We start from the raw sequence: 24758 nt of genomic DNA, 5'->3' as shown, positions 1-24758 counted from the left end.
AGGACCTCTCTGGGTGACCCTGAAAAGGTCGATGTGGCTCCGAGATAGTCTTCGTGTAGCTTTGAGGTGTTTGAGGTGGGGTCTGACTTCTCGAGGGTTCCTACACGGGCTATTGTAGGGAAAAAGTTTTTAACTCAATCCCTTCGATACTCAAATTAGTCTTGAGGAATATATATTTGGGGTGTGAGATGTCCTTTTGAATAAGGTTTGACCCTTCGACTGACGTCAAGGGTCAATTTTTATACTTGATTGACTAAGGGATTCTTATGTAATGGCCTTAATGCTCATGCCCCTGCCACCTATCAAGTGTTTTTTTCACGAGGGCATCGAAGGGGAGACAAGCTTGAACAACCTCTTGTAGAGTATTATCCAGCTAAGAAAAAGTATTTTTATTTTCCATGTCCAATCATTAATCCCGGTGAACCTAGTGGTGCAGATCGGACTTTCTCGACTCACACACCTCAGGCATATTTGGCCTGAAGTTCCCACCATGGGAGGTATGATAGCGTAGGTTGGGTTTTTCTGGCTTACGCATCTCAAGCACGTTTAGTCCGGAGACCCTATCATGACGGATATGATAGCGTGAGTCGGGTTTTCCTACCTCACATATCTCGGGGGTGCTTGGTTTGGGGTCTCCGTCATAGCGATCCTAGTAGTGAGAATTAGGCTTTCTCAACTCATATGTCTCAAGCATGGTGCTGTCAAGTCCATATGGAATTTACTTGAATCTCGTTCTAATTGGATCGGAGAACTCTCTCTCTCTCCCAATTTGAATTATCCTGGGAATTTATTTAAGTAAGAACATATATATGATATTTCTCTAATGATACTGAAAGTATATGATCCTCTATCAACAATCAATTACTCTCGTAAAGTTAACTACCACTCACAATGATCGATTGTGTTAGATCTGAAACTTCTAAACCTATAAATTCAATATCAAAGAGTGAAGTACTCATATAGAACATCCTTGGTATCTCAAGTTTAAGGACCAGATATATAATTGAGATAACGAAGTCGCTATCTGACTTTGAGATATCATTAACTATCTAGTATTTCGTGAATAAATTAATCAGTAAACTAATTCTTCAATAAACACCTATACTATATCCTCGTGATACAGTTGTAGGGAATGCCATCCCTCCCAATGGCTTGCGCTAATGCTGGCCTCTGGTAAGCTACCTCCATTAATAGCTACCTCCATTAAGAACAAGATAGGGAGGCACCCAGATATAAAAACTAAGTCCCAAGCCAAACAAAAGCAAGCGGATGAATACTATAATACAATTAACTCGCTCCTCTCGTTCCTATGAGTTAAGCATCGGACAGATCGCATCGAAACCTTCCCTCAATGCCAACATGTCATGTAGGATCTACAGTGCAACAAAGGAGGAGTTGCGAGATGACTTCCCCACCGGCAAGATGGTCCGTCTTTCCAAATTAGTTCGCCTCCTCCGGGAAGGAGGCTCTCCACGCTAACGTTCTATGCCCACTCTTTACGTCAGCTCTCTACGATAGTTTTCCACATCAGCTCTCTAAGAAGGAGCTGCACTTTCACATGGAACCAAGTTAACTCATCGATCAACAGCCTCAATGTAATAATAATAATTATTTTATCTATTTTAAATGTTGACCCATTTTGATGTATCCTCTAATGGGTCAGACACTGATGAACAGAGAACAAAAAAACAAGCATCTGGATTTGGATTTGGATTTGGATCGCATCAATGTTGGGAAGTCGTTTTCGAGTCGGCTGATGGCGTGCACACAGTTTGTGAAGGCTGTCATGATCTAATCCAACCAAATTTGCTTAAACCACAGGAGTCAAACTCAAAACACCGAGTAGAATCATGTCCATGAGAATATCTTTGTGCAGCAGCAGTGGTTGACAGGGAGTTGGATGGGGGAGAAAGCTACCGCACAGAAAAGTTGACAGGGACTGCACTGCTTATAGACACCTCCAATATTAATGCAGGAAATCTAACATCCCCTGAAGAAGACAACCAACCTAATCTCCTAATCGGCAGAGCATGGCCGTCATCGTTTCTGTTAGCCAAATGTGATCCAGGGAAGACGGCGATGGCAGAAAGCGATACGCATCAGCGATGGCGACGAGGTGCAGCCTCTCGTTTCTGCGAAGGGCCAACTCGCGGCCGGAAGTCGCAGTCATGGATGTTCGATCACTCGACTGAGATCGAGCGGTTCCCATTTGCAGGCTTTCTGGGTCGTTTCTCTCATCTAGTGATCCAGGGAAGATTCAGGTCTCAGTTCCTTCACAAAGAGGAGGAGAAGAAGCATTCCCCATGGATATGGTTCTTAACAGAATTAGTTTTAGATATCACAGGAGATTAATTCATGATAGCAGCTGAAATGGGTTAATTAGATATTATCCTATAGTTAGATATCACAGGAGATCTAACACTTGATGACTTGTGCTCTTCAAGATGTTTGGTCTTAATCATCAGTGTGACAAAACTAGTAAAGTAGTGTGTGGAGACAGCTGACTGCAAATAGTGGCAGCAATAAGCCAAGAAAAATGACTGATGAGTTCAACCACATACCCAACATTACAGTTAAAGGGCAATCACTAATCAGAACTTTGATACTAAAAGGAATAGCCATTTGAAAGCAAGCAGGCTCAGCAAACTAATTCAACTGTCACATCACATAGCAAAGTCAAAAGACCATCCAACTTAATTTGGTATTCTACGAAAAACATAATTGCTGTAAAATTATAGTATCTGTTGGTACATTCGCAAATCTGTCTTAAGTTTCTATTCATATGGGTATGTAAAATGTCAACAACATTGCATAACCTCTAAACCACAAAATTTCACTTGTCACTCTATCAGAACAGCCTATCTTACATTTATCTCTTTCTAAGCAACCACATGATACTTTGTAGTTTGTTCTGTGGCTAATAGTACCAAACTAAATGATTCCCGTTTTGATGTAGCTTTTCTATGATGTGTGAAAACTTCCTCTGGTGCAAGCTTCTGCCCTTGATGTTGATTTTGCAGAGCTTGGATGAGTTACTCCAAATACTTGACAAGTAGGGAGTCTTGAATGTGTAATCTAAATCTATGTATCGTCTTTGTCAATCTCTATGTGACTGTGGAGATGCTACTTCCTAGCCGAGGAGAAGCAAATGGACTTTCTGGAAGTTCAATGTGGTCACTGCAAAAGGAATTTGACAACAATCTTAAGGTTTAAGAGGGACAAACACACAAAATAGCATATGTTGATCTGCAAACAAAATTAATTTGGACTAGATATTGCATATCAATCATCATGATAAATGATATATGACAAAGCTCATTCGATTACCTATTTATATCATTACAATTGTTGTATGTCTGCTTAGATATGCAGTCATTTCTGGGGCCACTCTTAAAAACAGTTGAATGGCAGTCAAAATCATCTGCAGTTGAAGATTTTGAGTTTATAGTAGAACAATTGAACATTTTAAGATGGTGCCAGAAAATCTAGTAATAGAATGTGCTATCTTAATTTACCTTCTAAAACCTTTAGTTCTTCCATTCCCAAGCTGAAACATGATTGTTGTCTTGGCTGCTTAGGGGCTAGCTGCAGCTCAAATAGGTGTCTTCTCTCAAGTTCAATGGCAAGGTCATGATCTTTAGACAGCTTCCTTTGTGGAGATCCAGTACTTTTAGATATACTGTGAACTGCAATAGTATGTAAAGCCATTACATCAAAATACAGGTTAAGATTACAAGAGGTGGATATAGAATATGACAAAGTAATTGTGGCATTCACCGACTTAATTCAGTGTTCTGATCCACTGCAAACAATTGAGAAGGGAAACAATCTGGACTCCCCATTTTCTCTGCATACTTTCTGCAAATAAGATCGATCTACTAATGAGACAACTACAAATTGTTCTAGCTACAATTACTGAAGCAAAATGCTTACTAATTTCATGTACTGGCAGCAAGTAAAAGAAATTACATTTCTGGTGCACATGGTAAAAGAATCCAATTCAACATAAGAACACTTGACACCAAATTAAGAATTTTTCGACAATTTAAGTGAATTTAGCACTTGGAAAATTGTATAGAATACATCAAGACTGCACATTGCCATCATTGCCTATCTCTTTAGAGCTAAGAAAGAAAAACAACAAACAATTTTGACAACTTCGGCAAAAAATTGTACGAAAAAAAACAGAATTTTAGGAAAAATGGATGTTTCTCAAGGATAGTAAATGTGCCAAAAGTACAGCTATTATTTATTAAGATGAGAGTCACGAACCACAAAGAATTTATAAGGGTCCTCAGTATCCCTACATCACAAATATGCATTACATGCTTGCATTCACACTCATTTCACCATTCAAAAATTCACAGGGTTTCAATACAGAAATAAACAAGAAAGATGACTTCTCTTATCACTCATGGCATATGTCCAGAAATGGACGGAATACCAACAAGAAACAAAAAAAAAGATCAAAATGAGCGGGAGAATGCAATTTACTTGTCTGTTAGCTTTGATTTTTCCTTATATGGCTTAACCAGGACTCTTGTGCCAGTGATATAGTGGGGATGTCCTTTTGCCAGAATATTTTTCACGGTCTCTGGATAGAGGAAACTCACAAACCCAAACATACGTTTCTCTTGCCGTGGAATCCTCACATCATGAACAGGACCATACTGACTGTCAACAAAGAATATGACTTTGAGCATGTACACATGCAATATTCTTGTCATCATAGAAGAAAAAGAAGTAATTCATTACTTGAAATAATTAAAAACATCTTCGCCGGTGAATGTGCTTTCAGCTGGAAAAGTAAGATATATCTGATGGGAGCTAGCAATTACTGCTCCTTGATCGATTCTGTCACTCCTGTACTCCATATACATACAAGCATCTTCTGCAAGTACAACTGAATGCTGCCCATGTGGTCTGCATTTTAACCATAAGTTATTACTTTCCAAGCATTTGGGGAAGGCTTTATCGAGAGAAACATTGTATTGCATGCACTGGAAAGAAACAAAAGACAACTTGATAGATCAATGAATACCTGTCTATAATCCGAATGCTATTATTCAATTGATTAAGCAACTTTGTCAAGCTGAAACCAGCCTTCCCATGACGCTGGCTCTCTGTGAGGTATCCATCAGCCCGAAGCATTTTCCCATACTTCTCAAGATACATGGTGGGCAAAGAAGCTATAGAAACAGGCATCCCTCTCTTTGATTTCAGGAGCTCTATGATCTCCGATTCCAACTTTGAAAATGACCCAGGTGCAGAAACTTGGTCTTCTTTACCAAATTCATTCAGACTTGGATTATGTGTATCAGAGAAGCCATCAGGGTTTGTCTGACCATGGAAGAACCGACAATTGATGCCATTCTTACAGTAGCCCTTGGAATAGTAATGACAAGCTCTGGGAGGTGACTCAAGCCACCCAGGATGCAACTTCATGTTGATCCTCGAACTCAAACCTCTCTCAAATGCAGCCTCGGAAAAGCACTTATTTCTCAAGTAGTCAGGACATGAAGGATGCAAATGGTCTACCAAGCTCAATTGTTCAGCTTGGTTATAAAGCCCGCCAATCAGATCAGTGTATGAAGAAGGTGGGAAATCTAGATTCTGAGAAATCAGCATCTGATCAGATAGTAGATGAGAGTCAGACAATGGAGCAGGGATGCTAAAGCTGGAAGGTGAAGAGAAAGGTCGCGATATGGTGGGGGAAAAAGACATATAGTGGAGCTTCTGATCATCAAGGTGCTGCAAAGGACAAGAAAGGTTAGACTTCTGCAACAAAGTAAGATATGCTTTGGCTTGATTGACCAGAGAAAGGATCTGACTGTCGGGTCCAAATGCAAATTCCATAATTTCTCGATCTGTATGTTTCAAGAGAAGGTAGCCGATTAGCTTCATAGCATTCTCTGGTTCGAGCTTTTGGATTCTGTTTATTACAATCTTAGTACATTCAGCAACTTCCATCTCCAAATTCCTGTCGCAGCATAATTCAGAGAAGAGCATCAGTAGGATACACAAATAGTTCGGATACAATTAACCCAAATGGGAAGCAGGAACAGTTTTTATGAAGAACAACTCCATGATAAAAAGATGCTATTGTTATGAAACATCACTCTCTCTTAAAAACACAGAGCACTAAAACTAAATGTGCAATGTGCTAACACTGGAAACCAACAGATCTGGTAAAGAAAGCAATATTTCTGTAAAAGAGAGCTTTAATAATACCACAATCATCACCATCTACAGTTAAAAGAAAAAGTAGAACTAGAGAAGGATGCATGGAAAAGAAGGCAGTCATTCACCACCAAAATGCAGGTTTTCATTTTTCCTTTGAAATTGAACTTGTAAAGAGCACTAAAACCCAAGCTTTGCACTCGATAAGCATCTTATTGCAACCATGGGAACAGTCCCAAAGCTAAAATAGAAGGCAACAAGTGGTGAACCGCAGCTTACACAAATAGAAATTGATGCAAAAGGATCTAAAAGGTGGAAGCATCTATCTCTCTTTCGACAGACAACTCCATGATTTATATACTTCCTCCTATTTATCAGGTCAAGATTTATATTACGACTCTCAACAGAATAAACATCTTCATTTCAGTCAAGAATAGCAGCAAACAAGAACTCTTTTTTCCCCCCAAACTCTACAGCAAAGGGAAGAAACACGAGAGAGGTGGAAGACAAGGGAATCTGCAGATGACCAACTCCCACCCCGGTAACTGCAATCAGAAATCCCCTTCAAGAGGAAACACATCCACGACATCTGTCAATATAAAAGATGAGCCAAAGATAAAAATCTCACCTTTGCCCAAAATATGGCATAGAAATCAATTTGCTAACACCAACTTCGACAAAACCAACAGCAATCAACTAAACCCACAACCCAAAAGTTCCACTTTTGCGAACAAATAGAAGAACAAAGCTTACTCACCCGATTGCACGTAAAGCCAGCCAAATCCTTCTGCTGCAGCAAAACTAGAGGAATAACGAGGAGTCAGAGAACAGTCAGAGCGCCAGAAAAGAAAACCTTATGCCGAATCGAGGTGAAGGCAGCCAATCACCATAATTTATATTCCCCGTACCAATAGCAAGTAAATACGCCACATGTTTCTTAAAATAGCAATATTCTACGCGTATAAATCTAATTTACATGGTAAGCGTATATTCACAAAATCTAGACATGAAATGAGGAATTGAGGGGTTGCCTTCTGTGACCAATCTACTATTCATAGATTCCCACGCTCCATTAACTTAGATGGTATGATAGACTGCTAATATTAGTTTTCTAGTATACGAACCATAAGAGAATGAAGGAAATAATATTGCAAATTAGGAAGAGAATAATATAACTATAATTAGGTAAAATAAATGAAGAAAATGAACTTGAAAATTGGACTGCTTTGACTTGCAGGTCACATCCAATTGGGATTATTATACCACAATGTGACATGGAAAGTGGTGTTAAGGTGGCTTTAAATCATATTGATGGTGGTGGCAACGTGGTGACCATCTTAATTTATTTCTCCCATGTGGAGTGACTGTGTACTGAGACACATACAAAATGGTTTATCAACTCAGATCCTAATCCATCTTCGCCTTTTGCAATCTTTGCATCGATGCAAGATAGTATGTGATAATATATTAGCTTGTAGTCAGCTAAAGAATCATATTTCAGCTACATACTTCAACCAGAGATGACAAGCAAGAGAAAGATCTCATGAGATAAATGAGGAGAGACCTCAAGATCATTGGAGAAAGCCTTTGACAAATTGTGATGCTTGGAAAAGCTAGGGATTGTGGCATCTCACCCAAAGGTTTGAGATTAAGAGTTCAACTCTAACATTTGTTCCCAGTAAATTTGAAAGAAGAAATTTATATGTTCAAACCATCTCTGAAAAGCATGCAGACAACAATCCATTTTCATCAAAAATCTGGTTGGCACAAAGTAACCGATATCGAGTTCCTATGAAGTAGATACAACTCGGAATAACAAGATCAGAAGAACGTCCATAATAAGATTGCAATGAACAGCCTTCGAGAGAAAATAATAATAATAATAATAATACATATTGAATCATGGGCTTACATGATCAGACCACAAATGTAACTGCTTACTAATGCTTGGAGGAAGATCTAATGGCGTATACTTGCAGGATGTAGCAATGTGGCTCACATGAGGCAAATAAAGATGTCGTGGAAAATGGTTCACCGGTAAATAACATCCGATCTTTGTTCTGATATGAGACATAAGGATATCTTGAACTGCATGAAGTCCTCATCGACCCATCAATAAATTTCCTGGGGTTGTATAGGATATTCTAGTGCGTGAACTTCCATAGATTTTTTACAATGGAGTTGCTTGAATCACCAGCTTACCGGAACCAACAAATTGTGCTTGATGGTGCTGATGAATCTGGTCTGTTCCCAAAAGCTGCTGATTTCCATTTGTGACATCGCTTTGACTGGTGCTGATGCCAACACCAAGGTCAAGGCTGATCGTGTTGCTCTTCGTTTGGGTGAGTGGGTGAGAAAAGGGTGTCGTAGTCATTGTACCAGTGAGAGCTGCTGAAGCATGGATGCTCAGAGAACCATCAGCATCTGTCACCACTGATGCAGATGCCTCGTGGCTGATAGTCTTTGCAGCTGGTACAGCATGATTATGCTTACCATCGTATGTCGTAATTACTGCTTTCGGATCATGTGATGCCCTCTTGACATGTTTTCTTACAGGACAGCTGGCATTGGTGCGCTTATAGTAACTCCTATAAGTCAATAAGAAATAGAGGTAAAATTCTAGAGATCTTTTAGAAGTAAAGCAATCCTAGCAACTTGTCCTGGACAAGTTAAACACATTGGTAAAAGATAGAATTTCATAAAACAAAGAACAGAACATATTGACTTGTTCAAGTACCAGGTGACTAGTGTATATAACCTGAAAAGTAAAGATCTAGCATTAATACGAATGACAATCTAGATAAATGCTACTATGGTATATATAGCATATAACATATTAGCATATAGATCAGAAGAATCATAATATGTTCTTAACAACAACTATGTGAATTTGGTTTATGTCTGATTAGCAGGGGCTAGATAAACCAAAAAAAAAAAGAAATCAGCAGGAAACTGGATAAATACAAAAGAAATAGAAAAAAGAACACAAAGTTGCCAACTATAATAGCTTTCTTTTTTATCTTGAACTATTGCCAAAGGGCCACTTGCAAAGTGAAACAAATGTAGATAAGAAAATAAGTATTATCAGTAGTCAAAAACACAAAACAAAATTTATGTTTTCAAGATGAACCTCACCTTGGATTAGGATCCCCTTTAACTATTTTCTGCCCATACTTCCGCCAACGATACCCATCATCCAAGATATCAACTTGACTCAGTGTTTGCACAACAACACGAGGCTCCTGGTCCGTTTTGCCAATCAAAGCAGAATTGTTGTTAGAAATTTCCATTTTCCTGATTAGAGGTATTGCCAGATCAAGCAATTACTTAATACAATTGCCTCTTATATGTCAACCTTAATCACGAAATAGAAGAGGGCACCTGCATTTGGACTCCAAATTACCATCTACAGCGACCTCATCACAATCATTGGATTGCCCTCCACCAGTTGAAGGAGACTCAGTAATACTGTTTGGATCAATCTGATGATACGTGTGGTCAGGTGCATTTGTTGACTCATCTGGAAATTTAAGGTTCCAGTATAAAATAAGAATAAAGTAAAAACTGTCAAATGGTAGAACTCAGCCACTCATTGGCTCCCTTACCTTCAACACTCATTAAAGAAGACAATTTATCGGTTTTTTCCTCTTCATGGCAGGAGAGCATTGTACCAGCTGCTAAACGACGACTAGATTGGGGCTTAGGATGATCATGATGACCTTTATAGATGATTCCAGTGACCAGTCCATCATGAGAACGTTCCATTTGTTCCTTCATTTCACAAGTAGGATGTGTGCATTTGTAATAGCTCCGAGGATATTCACTACCTTTGGCATGCTTGTGCCCATACTTTCTCCAGTTATAACCATCTTCTGCAGATTTTTCAAGTATACTTGGATGATATAGGTTCACTTGGATCAGACTGAAACATCCGTGTGTTTTGCACTGAACATTTTGTCGGCTGTAATTCACCAGAAGCTGCTTCAGCTGGCAGATAAACTCTCAAATTGGTTACTTCAATAGCTGAATTCGGAACAGATTCTGATAGAATTGATTCATTTTCAGACACAACCAGGTTCTGACCTTGAGATTGATTTTGACTCTGCATAGAATGCTCATGCTCTTCTTTTATCAAGCCTGCAGAAACCTGCAATAAACTGTTTAATATACTACAGGCAATGCGACTAATAATCATAGTAAAATGTAGACAGGTTCATATGCATTGATTAAAGCTAGTCCTTTCAATGAGAAAATAAGGTATCTGGAAAATGCAAAATCCATACCGATTACCAGCATATTACAACGTAGGAAATTCACAGGTCAGAGTTACAGATCACAGTTCTTCAATTAAACCCTCAAAACCATAAATGATTCCATAAAAGATGGCTAAGGAACAGTTTCCATGAAGAGGTCAATTAAGCATACCCAGGAACCTTCTTAACAAAAATGTAGAACGAAAAATATGGATCTGAATCCCTGATAGACCATAAGCCAACCTGATTATTTTTGGTACTTGGACAAAGCCACATTATTTGCTTGGAAAAGTCAAAAAGAAGATATTAAAATTAGAATTCTGTTCAAATAATTTTCTCATTAGTCTAGTATTTGCATAATTCAACTACCAAACTCCCGTTTTATTCATTTATTCTCAGGCTATATTGGTAGATGTAAAAGTAATGGTTTGATTAGAGTTACAATTTTCAACTTTTCCGTAAACACATTGGTATTTGCTGACCCTGACTGAATCAACTTGATTCTACAAAACAGCATCACCCCATTAAGCAGATCATACTAGGAGGAGCTATTTAATGGTGAGTGTTTGTTGATGCAACAAAAGACCAAATTGAAGCATTCTCTAGTTGGAAAGCAAATTGTATCTTAATCTCTTCTATTTTATTCCAACAATTTGCCTACTCTTTTTACATATCTGTATTTCTATTTATTTAAGCTGTGAGGATATTTTATTTCAGTCAAGCTAAAATTTGATTTTATTTTGCAATTACCTGCTCTGAGTGGCCTCCAGAAAACATGGTCATATTGTTACCTATCTCAGACTGCAACTCACATTTCACAGGAAGTTATTTACATATGGATACAGTGAGAATAGTGACGAAAGAATAAACAGCACCATCATGAATCATCAATATACTCAAAACTAGATTGGAAATTATGATAGGTCTTAATGAAGATAGGCCTAGACTATAAGATGCTCCAACTTGAGGTTTGAACTGAAAATCTTCAGGATTCCTTCCATCATATGCACTGACATCAGAAGCATGCCTTTGAGAAGATAAGGTGTCTGAACAAATAGTTTTATCCATGGCAGAGGACATATTGAAGGTTCCAGTAGTTGGAGAAGGCTGAACCTGCACCAAAGAATGCTAAAAGTACAAGTAAAAATTATATTGTTCTAATCTCAATGTTAAAGTCTATGTATATGAAGCTATTATTAAAAACAGCAAAAGATGCAAGCTACATGTCATTGTATAACTCTCCTGACAATCCATGTTCTGCAGGATGAATGATCAGGAAGCATCCACCTTGTTCTTCCTAAAATAAAAACCAAGATTTTCACAAGGAAACACTAAATGATTACTAGGTACTAATGGTCCATTATTGAGAAGCTATCTAAGCAAGGGAACTGGCAGTATACCATATTGCCAGTTGTATACATCACCTCAAATCAACCTAGCAGATTCCTTTCATATATAAAGCAGCCAAATCCATTTTCAAGATAGAAAATTTGCATCCGGATTATAGACAGCGAAAAGAAGCACTGAGAATTTTAAACGTAATAATCATATATACCTTTGTTATGATGTTATTCTGAATTTTCTTTTGCTCAAGTAAAATCAACCTAAACTGCATCATTCAGTCACCTAAAACCGAAAATTAATTTCTAATAAGTACCTGTAAAAACCGCACGAGAGTAAGTGTCCAAATTACTGCTTTCCATTTATCTTCAAGTGGAAGTTTTAGAAGGAGCACATATATTCTGATGCTCCAGCTCCGAATAAGAATGAATCCCCATACAGAAAAGCTTAATGAACCAAGCTGAAACGACTGACACACACAAAGATGGGTGCTGGTCCACAAGTCCATCAGAATAGGGTCAACGTGAATGCTTTTCATGTCACATATAACGACATAAAGGTGAAGAAACATAACAGAACAAAGTGAGAATAACAATCTATTTAAAGGCCATGGACAATACGGTTCTACCGACCTTGCTCGCACTGGATAAATTTCAGAAGATAAAAAAAGCACACTCACGAATGAAAAGGATAAACTATAAAACTTCGTAGAAATTAAGCTATTAAAGATCGAATTACGAAATGCACATCAATTCAGAGCACATGATAGTGAAAGATTAGAATCTTATGAATGCTCACACTGCAGACGTCAGAACAATAGTCAATCCACGAATGAAGAATATTTAGATGATTAGTGAAAACCTTTTTCTTGTACACTAGAGGAAGAAAAATTATATAACCTAATAAAAAGATCTTTCATCCTGCCAAGCAAAAAGATCACGAACTGAGAAGTTCGTAAGAAAAGCAACTTTATTTCGTGTCCAAATACCAACGTCATCGAAGAAGACGCGAGATTCGAACAGCACATGCAGACAAGACGAAATGAAGCAAGTACAGAGATCACCCACCTTCGTGTTGGTAAGGAGGATGGGGGATTCGAGGAGAGCGGGGGGGGGGGGCTAAACCCAGGGTGTATCGTAAAGCACGGCGCCGCGCGATCCGGAGTTGAGCCGGCGACATCGACTTATAGCTCGCGCCGTTCGCTCCGGCGAGGGGCGATCCGGCCTTCGGTCTCTCCTGGGCGTATCCTCCTCCCCGCCACTGCTACAGGAGCGGCAGCCCTCGAACAGCAGCTGAGTGCTGGTGGACCGCCGTCAGTTACTCCGCTGCCGAAATGTCCGGCTGCAGGCTCCGGAATCCCCACCATTTCTGAATCCAAACGGGAGACGAAGAAGGGAGTTGGAGAGCACGAACGAAGCCGAAGAGAGAGGGATGCGTTGTTTCGGAAGGTCGTTGTAGAGGCATTTCAGTAAATTTAATGCTCGTCAGAGCCTTAATCACTGTTGACGCCGGAAGCTTACTATTCCTTAACTCCTTTTTACTGCTGATAATCTTTTATTATTATCTTTTTAAAAAATAATAAAATATTATTATACTATTTTCTGTCTCTGTTTTATCCTTTTTTTCCTACAACCATATTTTCTATTTATTTGTAAAAAATAATTTAAAATTATTAATAATAAAATAATAATATTTGTTAACTGATTAAAATGCCTCTATTGGGTTGTTGGAAATTGTCGGCTTGTTTCCCCGTTGTTGTTCTAATTCTGAAATGACTACTATGCCCCTATGGGGGTGATATCACGCAGTTTGCACGTGATGAGTATGATATCATCTGAAGCAGGGATCAATTAGCACGAATAGTAAAGGCTTAGTGACACCTGTAGCTCTGCATTTAGGTAAACGACTGTCACGTCCTCCGATTAACTGCTTGTTTAAGATGTCGTTCGTAATTATAATGATAACATCTCGATTTAATCCTATATCAAAATAAATAAATATTAAAATTAATTTGTAATAATCTAATCAGTATTTTATTATTAACTTGAACTTAAACATTAATAAATATGTAAACTTCTTAAGTAGAGAACAAATCAAAAAATAATGATCGAGAGTATACATGTAAACTTCAGGCGGCCATGATCATTAGACCACCTGAAGCTATTCAAGGGAAGGTGCTGCATATTTTTAAGCATTCAGTTCACCTTCCAGTTTGATATTGCTTCATTGCACGCTCCATTAGCATGGCATGATGTGGGGTTTGATGCCTTGACGAGTTGACAGCAGTTTGAGATGCCAGCCATAATAATTTTAGTAAAGAAACAACCACGATAATTCAACTCTCCATACTTTGTAATACAGCAATCACCACACCTCATAAATATATATATATATATATATGGAAATTTAGCAGTCACAGATAGGACAGGAAACAAACAGAAGGATTCTAAGTATACCGAATGATCAAGTGTAACAATGTAAATGAGTTATTTCGGACTTCAAACCCCGGTTGAACTCATCAGGATAGTCGATGCAGTCCTTGAAGCTTTATCAACAACCTCCGTCCACATAGTGTTGTCTACAGACAGGCATGTAAACATCAGCACCACCAATGAGCTCGGTTTGCGTTTCATTAGTCTTCCTCAGGGTAAAGGAAGCACGCCTACCACAAATCTCACACCGTGCCGTGAGCTTCATCACCGAGTCAGCTAGTGGAACAACATCAAGCACCGAACCAAATCTCTTCCTGCCAAAGTTGATTTTTCTACCTTCGTCAGAGGATGAAGCATTATAGAAGAATTTAGCCGAATTAACATGCATTAACATCCAAAATAAATGGTTGGGATCCAGATCGGAAGCACATACAAAAGGGTCTATTTGCATCCAGACCTGAGAACTGCACTGAACAGTACTGATAAATGAGTACATTAATCACATTAAGTAGTCGCCATCCAGACCTGCACTGAACAGTACTGATAAACGAGTTCATTAATCACCTTAAGTAGTCGCCATCCAGACCTGCAACGACAACAGTCTTCCCATCGCAATCTGCTGCATTGCAGCAGAAGTCGTAAAGGTCTTCGAAGAATTGCGCTTCATCAATTCCTATCACATCCAACTACCATAATGCAGCATCAGAAATAGAACTCGATGTAACTAAGATGCTCGGTTAATCATTTCAAACATGCGTACAAACAGTTGAACTCCAGATCATGATCCTTACTAACTTCCTAGTCAAATTGTGTAGTGCTTGGATTTCATATTCTCAAAAGAAAACATGAAATAAAAATTATCTCTTAAGGTGTGTCTACGTGGTTTGGGATTTTCTCATAATTTATGTAAAAAAAAATACAAAAATTCCATTACATAATTAGATGGGTCAACAACAGAAAGTCAGTAAACGAAGCAAAGAGAGATTTACATAATTAGATGGGTCAACAACAGAAAGTAAATGAAGCAAAGAGAGATTAGCAGATGTATGCATGTTAGCCAAAATGAACTTCGGTAGATTCACACGATATGAATATGTTCACTAAATGAAACAATTTACAGAAATCAGTAACCACAAAAGTAGCCAATATCTACCTAACATCAATTAACACCTTGAGTAATTCTATATCGGAAATAGATAAGATTAATATTGACTTATAATTCTAATATCAATTACCATCAACCTCAACTTAAACATTTTAATCAATAATTTGGATCTAATGAAATTATAGCATATTGTATCAGAGATATATTATTGCAGCATGATGAGAAGTCTCAAGTAAAAAAATGCTACTCATGGATGGAGTCAAAAGACTCTCATGTACCATGCTAGAATTTAATCTAGCCTTGACGATGACTCAACTTCAGTATCAACAATAATCTAGCGTCGACAAAGACTCAACTTCAATATAATAATACAATCTCGAGTTATTGGCTAATGATTTGGGCAAAACAAAATTATAACAGTATAATCTCAAGTTATCTACCTGACATCAATTAACATAGAAAAAAGGTAAAATATAACCTCAAGCTATGACCATGTAAAAATCAACATATGACTGAAACATGTAACAAAAAAATTGCATTTGCATTTAGAGAAAGGAAACAATGAGAGCCATCTATCAATCCAAGAAAATCATATTCAGAAAGTTAAACCACTAACTTAAATACTTAAATTGAAATTAACAATAGTATAATCATCAAACACTCATAAATTAATCCAAGTTATAACCTACTTCCTATGTGAGATTAAATTGGGTCACAAATCCCTTCCATTCCATATACACAAACACTAAGTAGTAAGTAGTCCCTATATTGAGGTGATTACATCACATTTGACTATATATACTCAAAAGAAGAAACTTCAGCCAATAAAATGATGCAATTTAAAACTTTGAGCCACACTCATATTATTTACAGTATTCTACGAATGCTCCACCAAATTTTGCAACCATAACAAGAGAAATGCACAGTGCATTGTAGTCAACAACTAGAATAGTAGGCAAAACTGCAAAACTTCTCTACAGAATCGAGATGTACCTTATTGTATGCTTCAGCGCCTAATTTATCTCGGAATGACAAAAGCTCCGACACCGCAAAGCATGGCATCTTCACCCCATCGTGCGTCACTACAGAATCCAGTCCATACCTGTGATCTTTGTCGGATTTAATCATCGCCACGGATCTGCTTCGAAAGGGGACAAAAAGAGGAATTATGAGCGATACAAGACGATTAATGCAGCGAAAATCGTGGGAACTAACCTTCCATTGTTCATTTCGATCTGGATCCGGCGGAGGAGAGCGGTGGTCTTTCCAGCGAACATGGGGCCAAGGATCACGTGGATCTCACCGGACATCGACCGAGATTCCATCGGCAGCGAAACGTGGGCGTCACTACTAGGAGGAACGATTCGGCGATCCATCGGGGTAGAGCGACGGCGAATCGGAGGGGAAAAGGGAGAAGAGAAGGGGAAGGGAGTCGGGGAGCGGATGGCGAGGCGGAGGAAAGTGGAAAGAAGAGTAGTTGAATATGATTTCGATGGAGGGGCGGTTTCGAATTTGGCAAAACAAAAACAAAACAAAAAAAGGAGGGAAGAATATGATGTCCTTTTTGTAATTTGCATCCTTTCGTTCTAAATTATTATTATTATTATTTTCGCCGTACTAATTTCTTTCCTCTTTTAACCGTCCATCTTCGTAACTAAAACTGATTTGTCTTATAACCGCGAATTTATAAACGAGATTGGCAATTGCGTCGTGATTCGTGTGCCGTAAGTTTCATCTCGATGGGGCCGACCAAAGCTTAATTCACAATCTCCAATCAAGTACAATCAACCACGATCATGATCACACGAAACACAAAGCAAAGCGCCACGGTTAAGAAAGCCATTTGTTGGTTTGGGAAGTTTGGTGCCATCATGGCCGTTCATCATCAAGTATAAGGAATACACACACTCATGGTCACCCATCATCAAACACAAGAAGGCATCATTTGAATGAGGTCATTCATTACATACAAGTGTGGAAGCACAACCGAGGTTAAATTGCTATATACTGACATTTATATGACATTGCTGTTATATTCTCCCTCTGTTTCTGAAACACATCCACTAGATTCATGTAACAGTGAATTTTCTAGCAGTGATAGGAATGACGATCAATTTTCTCATCCTTGGATGTCAAGTTACTCTTGGTACATTGGGTCTTACAATGTTATCAGAACAAGAAAGAGTCTATGGAAATCATAGTAGAGAGGCAACACATGAAGTTTACTGCAGTGATTCCTGATAATTCATAAGTAGTCACAAGAGTTTTCTAGGAAATGGATCGGTGACAAAAACTCTAATCATAAGAAGATAAGATCTATTTTGTTAGTATATAAGGATACTTGATATCTGATTACAGCAAGTTCGTCAAGAACATAACATTAACAGCAAGTTTGTCATGCACACAGTCAACTATATCTGAACTACTCTAAGAGTCATCTGCAAATCCTTGACGGGTGTAAGATCAGAAGAATGCTCTACTCCCATAGAAGACTCTTGAACCAGTCCCCTTTGACGGCGGCAGCTTCTTGTCTGAACTAACTGTTTCATCAGTTTGTGCAGTTGCAGAATTATCATCAACATCCATAGGGAGTTTCATGTTGGCCAGTGACTCTGTAAACTGCTGCATGCTTTTCATGTACATATCGACGATGTCCTGCTGCACCACTGTTTGCTCTGGCTCGACGTTTATGTTGATGATTGGCTTCATAATTGTATCGTTTGGCTGTGCAGAAGAATCAGCCTCACCTTCTGTGACTTGTGGGCTTTTGTGTTCCGGGCTGGGAGATGATACCGTGGCAGAGAGAGCATGGGAGGTAGAAGAAGATACGGCTGAAAGCACATAAGTAGACTCGGTAGTTGAACCATTGCTCACAGGAGTGTCAATCTTGCGACTACTAGTTGGATCTAAACTAGTAACAGCAGAGGAGAAGCTCTCGACAAGACGAACCCCTGCTTCCTCATTCGAACAGTTGCCATTCTCTGGAGTGACCAAGCTCTCGGAACACTGTGTCTCCATGCTGGTGCATTGCATCCCATAATACTCTGAAATCATCATCTGGTTCTCGTTGACAACTTTCAGGTCAGGGAATTCGATTTTCTCATACTCACAGGGAATGTTGTCCTCATTTTCTGCATCCGGCAATGTGGCATCAGGAGCCATTGATTTCGGTGCCGCAGTAAGGGCCATGACGTCCGGCGATGCACCAACATAAGTGAGAGACAATTGGATGAAACCAGCTGGGGAATGGAAAAGATCAGTGGATGAGAGGGAAAACTCCTGCACCAGCTTGCCATTGGCCACAAGGACATCGGCAAGCGGCACCAGTGCGAAACCCAGCAGCTGGTCTTCAAGGTAGTTCTTCACCTTGCTAAGCATCCAAATCTCACATTTCAGCGATGACTCCACCGTCCGCACGCGGAGGCGGAGATTATCATTGAAGACCGGGTTGCGCCCTCCGCCGTTGATGATTTGGGTCGAGACAGTAACATCAGGGTCGCTGGTGAGGCAGATCTTGGCGTAAACATCCTGCTTGTGGTAGATGCATATGTTGTGTATGTCACGAGCTTGGTGAACAAAAACATCAAGAAAACCAACAGATCCCTCGGGGCTAAATTCGCCGGCGTAAGTGTTGGAGTTGTTGATGATGGTATCCAAGCTTGGTTTCACGGAATCAACGGTGGGGGGAAGAGATTTCAAGGTGGTTGAAAAGGGTTGGTCCATTTCTCTACGCAAGAGCTATTACCAAGAACAACAAGTCGAATGGAATCAAGCAAAATAACAGATGATTCGCATGAGCAAAAATAAAACTTTACCTGAATGGATTCCGAAGCAAGATTGAAACCCGGAATTGAGATTTCTCAGGCGAATGAAACCCTAGAAGCTTTATCCGAGGAATTCGAAGGGACTGTAACCCTAGGCTCCAAATCCCCAAATAACAAAACTCAGAAGCCAAGATCCAACTTTGACACTTCAGATGAACATAACACTGGGAAAAAAACCAAACTTTACAAAGAAAGTAAGAAGACACAAAGATCCATAGACAGATCGCGGTGAAACCTAAGCACACCCATATCCCGGTGCAAAGAATAGTTCAAAGCCAGAGAAAAACCTCACCTTTGAGCGACCGAACACCGACGCCAGAATCCGAGTAGAGAAAACAGGGAATTAGAGCAGCGCAAAGCTTCGTCCATGGCGAATCCCCCGTGAGGCAATTGATCGATTATAAAAAAGGAATGAGTAAAGTGGAGCCTCAAAGGCTGTATTGTCAACTTCCTTTTGGGAAAAGTCAAAGCATCACAGTGGAATTGTCACTCGAGATTTCTACTCGAAGACCGGCTCGGCTCGTGACCGGAGATGAAGGTGTCGCCTTTTCCGTCTCAAAAATGATTTCGAAGGAACGAAAGGTGACATTTGTTCAGATCGGGAAAAAGGATACTTGAGATGTGTGCAGATCTCGTAGTGTCACAGGAGGAGGATCGATTTTTAGGTCCCAACAAGAAACTGTGAGAAGGATTTTTTGTTGTTGGGCAGGTTGGATTCCCTGTGTGAATACCCCGTAGCCCTTTGTCGGATGCGTCAACGAAGGCTGTGCCGTTGCGGGACCCATCCCATAGTTGCTGTGGTCCATCTCTATCTTCGTTATTGTCTATCTCTATTTTTTTTAATATGAGATAATCTTCGAAATATAATGATACTGGTCGAGATTATAACGAGCAACGTCATAGTGGGTGATGTGATAGCATACACCTAGAGCTAACGAGTGATATCCGATAGATCCAACTCGCTAGCTCCATGACGCATGCCATCATGGCCACCATCGCGAACATCATTTTGATCCAACCGAATACCACTATATCTTGTAAGTCATCTCTCTTACGAAGCATGACATTACGAAAATAGAGAGCAAGCGAAATGAGTAGTCGAGTTAGTTTATAATATCCTCCCACACTCGCTCACTCTTCTCGATCAACTTATCGAGGAAGAGGAAGCGGTGGAGGCCATAGCGAAGAACAAAGGCTGAGAGGTAAAAGTAGGAAAAGATAGAGACGGAAGTGAGAGAGAGTTTGACTACAACGTCGTAGGCACTATGAGTGGGGGGCGTAGGAAAGGACAAAATGAGAAGCAATAGGGATGAAGATGTCCAAGAAGAGAAAAAGAGACCAGGAGACCATTATGTGCCTAGAGTCGGACCGATCAACGCACATCCACTTAAGGTAGGATTGGAAGCTCTATAGTTCATCATCAACATAGGAGAGGCTGCGTGCGTACAACACCCTATTAGACAATAGTAACTTGGTGCTACTGTTGATGGTCGCTTCCACAACGAGACCCCCTCCACCCGTGATCTTATTTTTTTAACTTAAATTATATATATTATTATATTAATAGTTTATTATGGATTAGCATGTCGCAGACTCCAACGTCTATCAACTCAAACTTAACGGGAGGAACAAAAGGTGACATTTGTTCAGATCGAGAAATAGGATAAGGGAGACTTGAGATGTATGTAGATCTCGTAGTGTCACAGGAGGAGGATCGATTTTTAGGTCCCAACAGAAACTGTGAGAAGGATTTTTTATTGTTGGGCAGGTCGGATTCCCTGTGTGAATACCCCGTAGCCCTTTGTCTAATGTGTCAATGAAGGCTGTGCCGTTACGGGCCCCATCCCATAGTTGCTGTGGTCCATCCCGTGGTCTGCAATTCAAAAATCAATAATCTTAGCACTACCGTAATCCGCTTCGTCTTCTCCATCGTCTTCACCATCGTACCTACGATACGATATTTCAACTCTCCCTCACTTCTATTTTCGTTCTTTTTTATTTTTATTTTTTTATATGAGATAGCTTACAAGATATGATGATACTCGTCGGAATTAAAACGGGTGTCATTTATGATGACGAACAACATCGTGGTGAGTGATGTGATAGCATACGCTCTAGAGCTAACGAGTGACATCCAATAGATCCAACTCGCTAGCTCCATGGCGTATGCCATCATGCCCACCATCGCGAACATCATTTCGATCCAACTGAGTACCACCATATCTTGTAAGTCACCTTTCTTACGAAGCATGACATCACGGAAATAGAGAGCAAGTGGAAGGAATAATTGAGCTAGTTTATAGTATCCTCCCACACTCGCTCACTCTTTTCGACCAACTTATCGAGGAAGAGGAAGCAATGGAGGCCATAGCGATGAACAAATGCTGAGTGGTAAAAGTAGGAGAAGATAGAGACGGAAGTGAGAGAGAGTTTGACTACCATGTCATAGGCACTGTGAGTGGGGGGCGTAGGAGAGAACAAAATGAGAAGCAATAGGGATGAAGATGTCCAAGAAGAGAAAAAGGGACTAGGAGATCATTGTGTGCCTAGCGTTGAACCGATTAACGCGCATCCATTTGAGGTAGGATTGGAAGCTCTAGAGCTCATCGTCAATATGGGAGAGGCTGCTTGCATACAACACCCTACTAGACAACAGCAACTCGGTGCTACTGTTGGTGGTCGCTTCCACAACGAGACCCCCTTCACCCGTGATCTTAATTTTTTTAACTTAAATTATACATATCATTATATTAATTGTTTATTATGGATTAGCATGTCGCAGACTCCAACATCTATCAACTCAAACTTAACAGGACGAATTTATATACTATGTTTTTTAAAAATATATAAATTATTTTATATACAAGTAAACCGAGCTTAAGAGATCCATGAACAAACTCACATAGGTTAAAATAGAGCTTAACCCTATACAAAATAAATGATAATTATATTTATTATATAAAAATAAATGAATAGAAAAAAAAAAGTTTAATATTTTTTTTACATGTTTGAATGACATGATATGATTTAGATAGAGAACAGTACGAAGGTACCTTCGGACATACACTCGAAGTTGGCTATCTCCATTAGCATGCAAATAATCGGTGTTGGTTTACCTGATTGGTATGGTTGTATCATTTTGTAGAAACAAATTAAAGAAGTGATAATGCTCTTATTGTATAGTTCGATCAAGATGATAAATATTACTACTCTAATAATATACCAAACAATAGAGTGGCAAACACATAGTTATGGATCACGAGCATCTGCCATGATAATATGGCATGCACAATTCAGGTTGGGCCTAAAAAGGTGAAGCACTAGTGATAGGATGCTTTGTGCCTGCCTCGACATCAAAATGGTTTTTAGCCTCTGAGCTAATTGTTCTCTTTATAGGTGTATTGAGATAGGATGGTGAAGAGTGCATTCCAAGGGATATGGAGTAGTGTCCTTTGGTAAAAATGACTTATCATGAACTGATGGGCCAATCTAATGTTATTGAGAGACATTTTATTTATAGCCATCTATTATAAAATAGTTCTTTTTTTCCTAACCTTCTCTTTTTCTCTCTCTAGGGAGGTTTTTTTCATTCTATACTGACCTTCACAAATGGATAAAGATTCTTACTTAGTATTATTATTATTGTAATCAATCAATTGATTGAATTATTACTTAGTGATTTTTTTTATTTTTAAGATTCGATAATTTTTTGATAACAAATCTCAAAAACAATAAAAGATTTATGTAGTTAACTCTAAATAGTCAATATTTATGATTTTGTTATTATTGATAACTTTTTGAAATATCAAATAAAAAACTTCTTCGAATATAATTAAAAAAAATAAAATTAAGATAATCATATGTATTTTTTTTAAAAAAAATAAAATATTATTGATTTGAATTATACTCGAATATCATCGATTCTAGAATCATTATCAGCGTTACTAAGTTCACCTTTTGCTCTAATATTAATTGTTATGAAAATTTATTAAATTGAAATTTGAATAAATTAGATTAATTTATATTTTATCTGAATTAATTTGATTAATTTTAAAAGTAATATATATGTGTTTTTTTTCTTGATTAAAGATTTCAAATGTTGATTAATGATTTTGTCTCTATAACTAAGATTTATATCCATAGAGATGAAAGTCTACCGATCAAATAAATCATAGAATATTATTTTAAAATTAAATGTAAAATATTATCTTCTTCAAGAAAGAAAATGATAAATGATTTATTTGATTTGATGTCATTATATTTATAGTCAGTCATTTTTTTTATTTTCTTTCTTTCCTCTCCCCTCTCTTTTCTCTATTCCGCATGTACTCCCTCCAATAAGGCTCTTCCCCCTACACATGTGGGGGCCACCGTGAAAAGTCACAATGGACCCCGCAATTTTGGAAGGCAAGTGATGGAATCGGGCCCCACGCTCACGGCAGACCTGTGCCGAGACGAGGGTGACATTTGGGGGTACCGGTTTCTGGTGTCATCTCAGACTGGAAACGTCTACTTGGCGACGTGGACGACCCAACACCAACCGCTGTTGCGTATGTTGGCTGTGTGTGCCGACATATCGTCTCCTTCCATCGGCGTCTATTTCTTGATTTTAACCGATAGCTTCTTTCCTTACCAAATCACCCAATCAATCCGATCGACCTAACGGTAGATTTATCAATGTTTGATTTCCAACAAAATATCAAAAAAAAAAAAACTTACCATATGATAAATTATATTTTAGGTTCAAGACACGTCACGATCGACGTCACGCCGCATCACATGCGGGTTAGCAAGGGGAGCACCCTCACACGCCAAGTCAGAATCTGTATCGAGACACTGTTTAGCATGTCTCATCCCGGAAGCTTGGGCGACGCCATTTGACGTCGTCCCGTGCGTCTCGGGCTAGCGGCCGCATAGTACCCGTCTCATCTCCCGAGAATCAGCCACCACGTCGAACCCGCATGCGATCGACCCTCGTACAATAATATAAAAGCCCATGGTCGGCATCCGGCCAGAGGGTAGAGGACAAAAAAAAAGTGAAGAGAAAAACAACTACTGACTTGCTCATCGGAGGAGCTAAAGTCGGGAATCACCCGACGAAGGCCATTTTTGCAGGCAAGCGACCACCCCCGAGCCACGAGCGTCTCGAGCTGGGAATCGCCATCCAGTGAACGAAGGCGAGCCGCCAACCAGCCCGGGAACAGAGAGACGCTACTCAATACAGACGATGCTCGAACTGAGAAACGCTGATCAACACCCCGTCGCGAGGGCCCGACCTACATCGGCGTCCAACTCAACCGGTAGAAGACTCTCGATATCGACCCGTGGACCAAGCCGTGCTGACTCACTAGCCATGGTATATTTGTTCACCGACACTATATTTTGAAAATCAAATCTTCTAAGCTTTGGTTTCTCCTCTTTGTGATGAGTTGATCCGATTAGACTTGAGTTCATAATTTATTTAGTTTAATAATTATATGCAGTGAGATGATATTAAAAAATTAAGAAAAGATATTGACTTTCACGTTCGACTCTCAAATATTATATCGAATGTATTTCTCATAAAATATTAGATAGATGAAATTTGAGTCAATAAAATAAATAATTAGATAACTCATATTTA

At 39.1% G+C, this 24758-nt stretch overlaps 3 protein-coding genes across 6 annotated transcripts; all 3 read right to left on the bottom strand.

The window, feature by feature from the left end:
- Positions 1 to 2687: 2687 nt before the first annotated feature.
- On the bottom strand, positions 2688 to 16807 carry LOC135679568 (zinc finger CCCH domain-containing protein 18-like). Its single transcript, XM_065193453.1, has 11 exons — positions 16527 to 16807; positions 16305 to 16449; positions 14771 to 14892; positions 14333 to 14520; positions 5042 to 5963; positions 4756 to 4923; positions 4495 to 4674; positions 3782 to 3858; positions 3516 to 3686; positions 3328 to 3421; positions 2688 to 3177 (listed from the first exon to the last, which is right to left on the bottom strand). The coding sequence occupies exons 1-11, from the start codon at positions 16685 to 16687 to the stop codon at positions 3105 to 3107; spliced, it is 2301 nt and encodes a 766-aa protein (XP_065049525.1). The 5' UTR covers positions 16688 to 16807; the 3' UTR covers positions 2688 to 3104.
- Positions 8742 to 13196, bottom strand: LOC135679567 (WRKY transcription factor SUSIBA2-like). The gene is made up of 5 exons (XM_065193452.1): positions 10264 to 13196; positions 9786 to 10167; positions 9562 to 9700; positions 9316 to 9422; positions 8742 to 8768 (listed from the first exon to the last, which is right to left on the bottom strand). The coding sequence occupies exons 1-4, from the start codon at positions 10297 to 10299 to the stop codon at positions 9395 to 9397; spliced, it is 585 nt and encodes a 194-aa protein (XP_065049524.1). The 5' UTR covers positions 10300 to 13196; the 3' UTR covers positions 8742 to 8768; positions 9316 to 9394.
- Positions 16808 to 17607: 800 nt separating the features above from the next.
- Positions 17608 to 19825, bottom strand: LOC135679566 (uncharacterized). Of its 4 annotated transcripts, none has more exons than XM_065193451.1 (3): positions 19428 to 19825; positions 19127 to 19299; positions 17608 to 19038 (listed from the first exon to the last, which is right to left on the bottom strand). In XM_065193451.1, the coding sequence occupies exon 3, from the start codon at positions 19032 to 19034 to the stop codon at positions 17775 to 17777; it is 1260 nt and encodes a 419-aa protein (XP_065049523.1). In that variant the 5' UTR covers positions 19035 to 19038; positions 19127 to 19299; positions 19428 to 19825; the 3' UTR covers positions 17608 to 17774. The 4 variants fall into 4 exon arrangements, with proteins under 4 accessions (XP_065049523.1, XP_065049521.1, XP_065049520.1 ...); XM_065193449.1 differs by having other exon boundaries at positions 17608 to 19049; positions 19127 to 19316; positions 19428 to 19824; XM_065193448.1 differs by having other exon boundaries at positions 17608 to 19049; positions 19428 to 19824.
- Positions 19826 to 24758: the final 4933 nt, after the last annotated feature.

This window comes from Musa acuminata, chromosome BXJ1-7 (genome assembly GCF_036884655.1).
Source record: "Musa acuminata AAA Group cultivar baxijiao chromosome BXJ1-7, Cavendish_Baxijiao_AAA, whole genome shotgun sequence".
Lineage (NCBI taxonomy): Eukaryota > Viridiplantae > Streptophyta > Magnoliopsida > Zingiberales > Musaceae > Musa > Musa acuminata.
The sequence above is the reverse complement of the archived record's forward strand: the minus strand, read 5'-3'. Positions and strand labels throughout refer to the sequence as shown.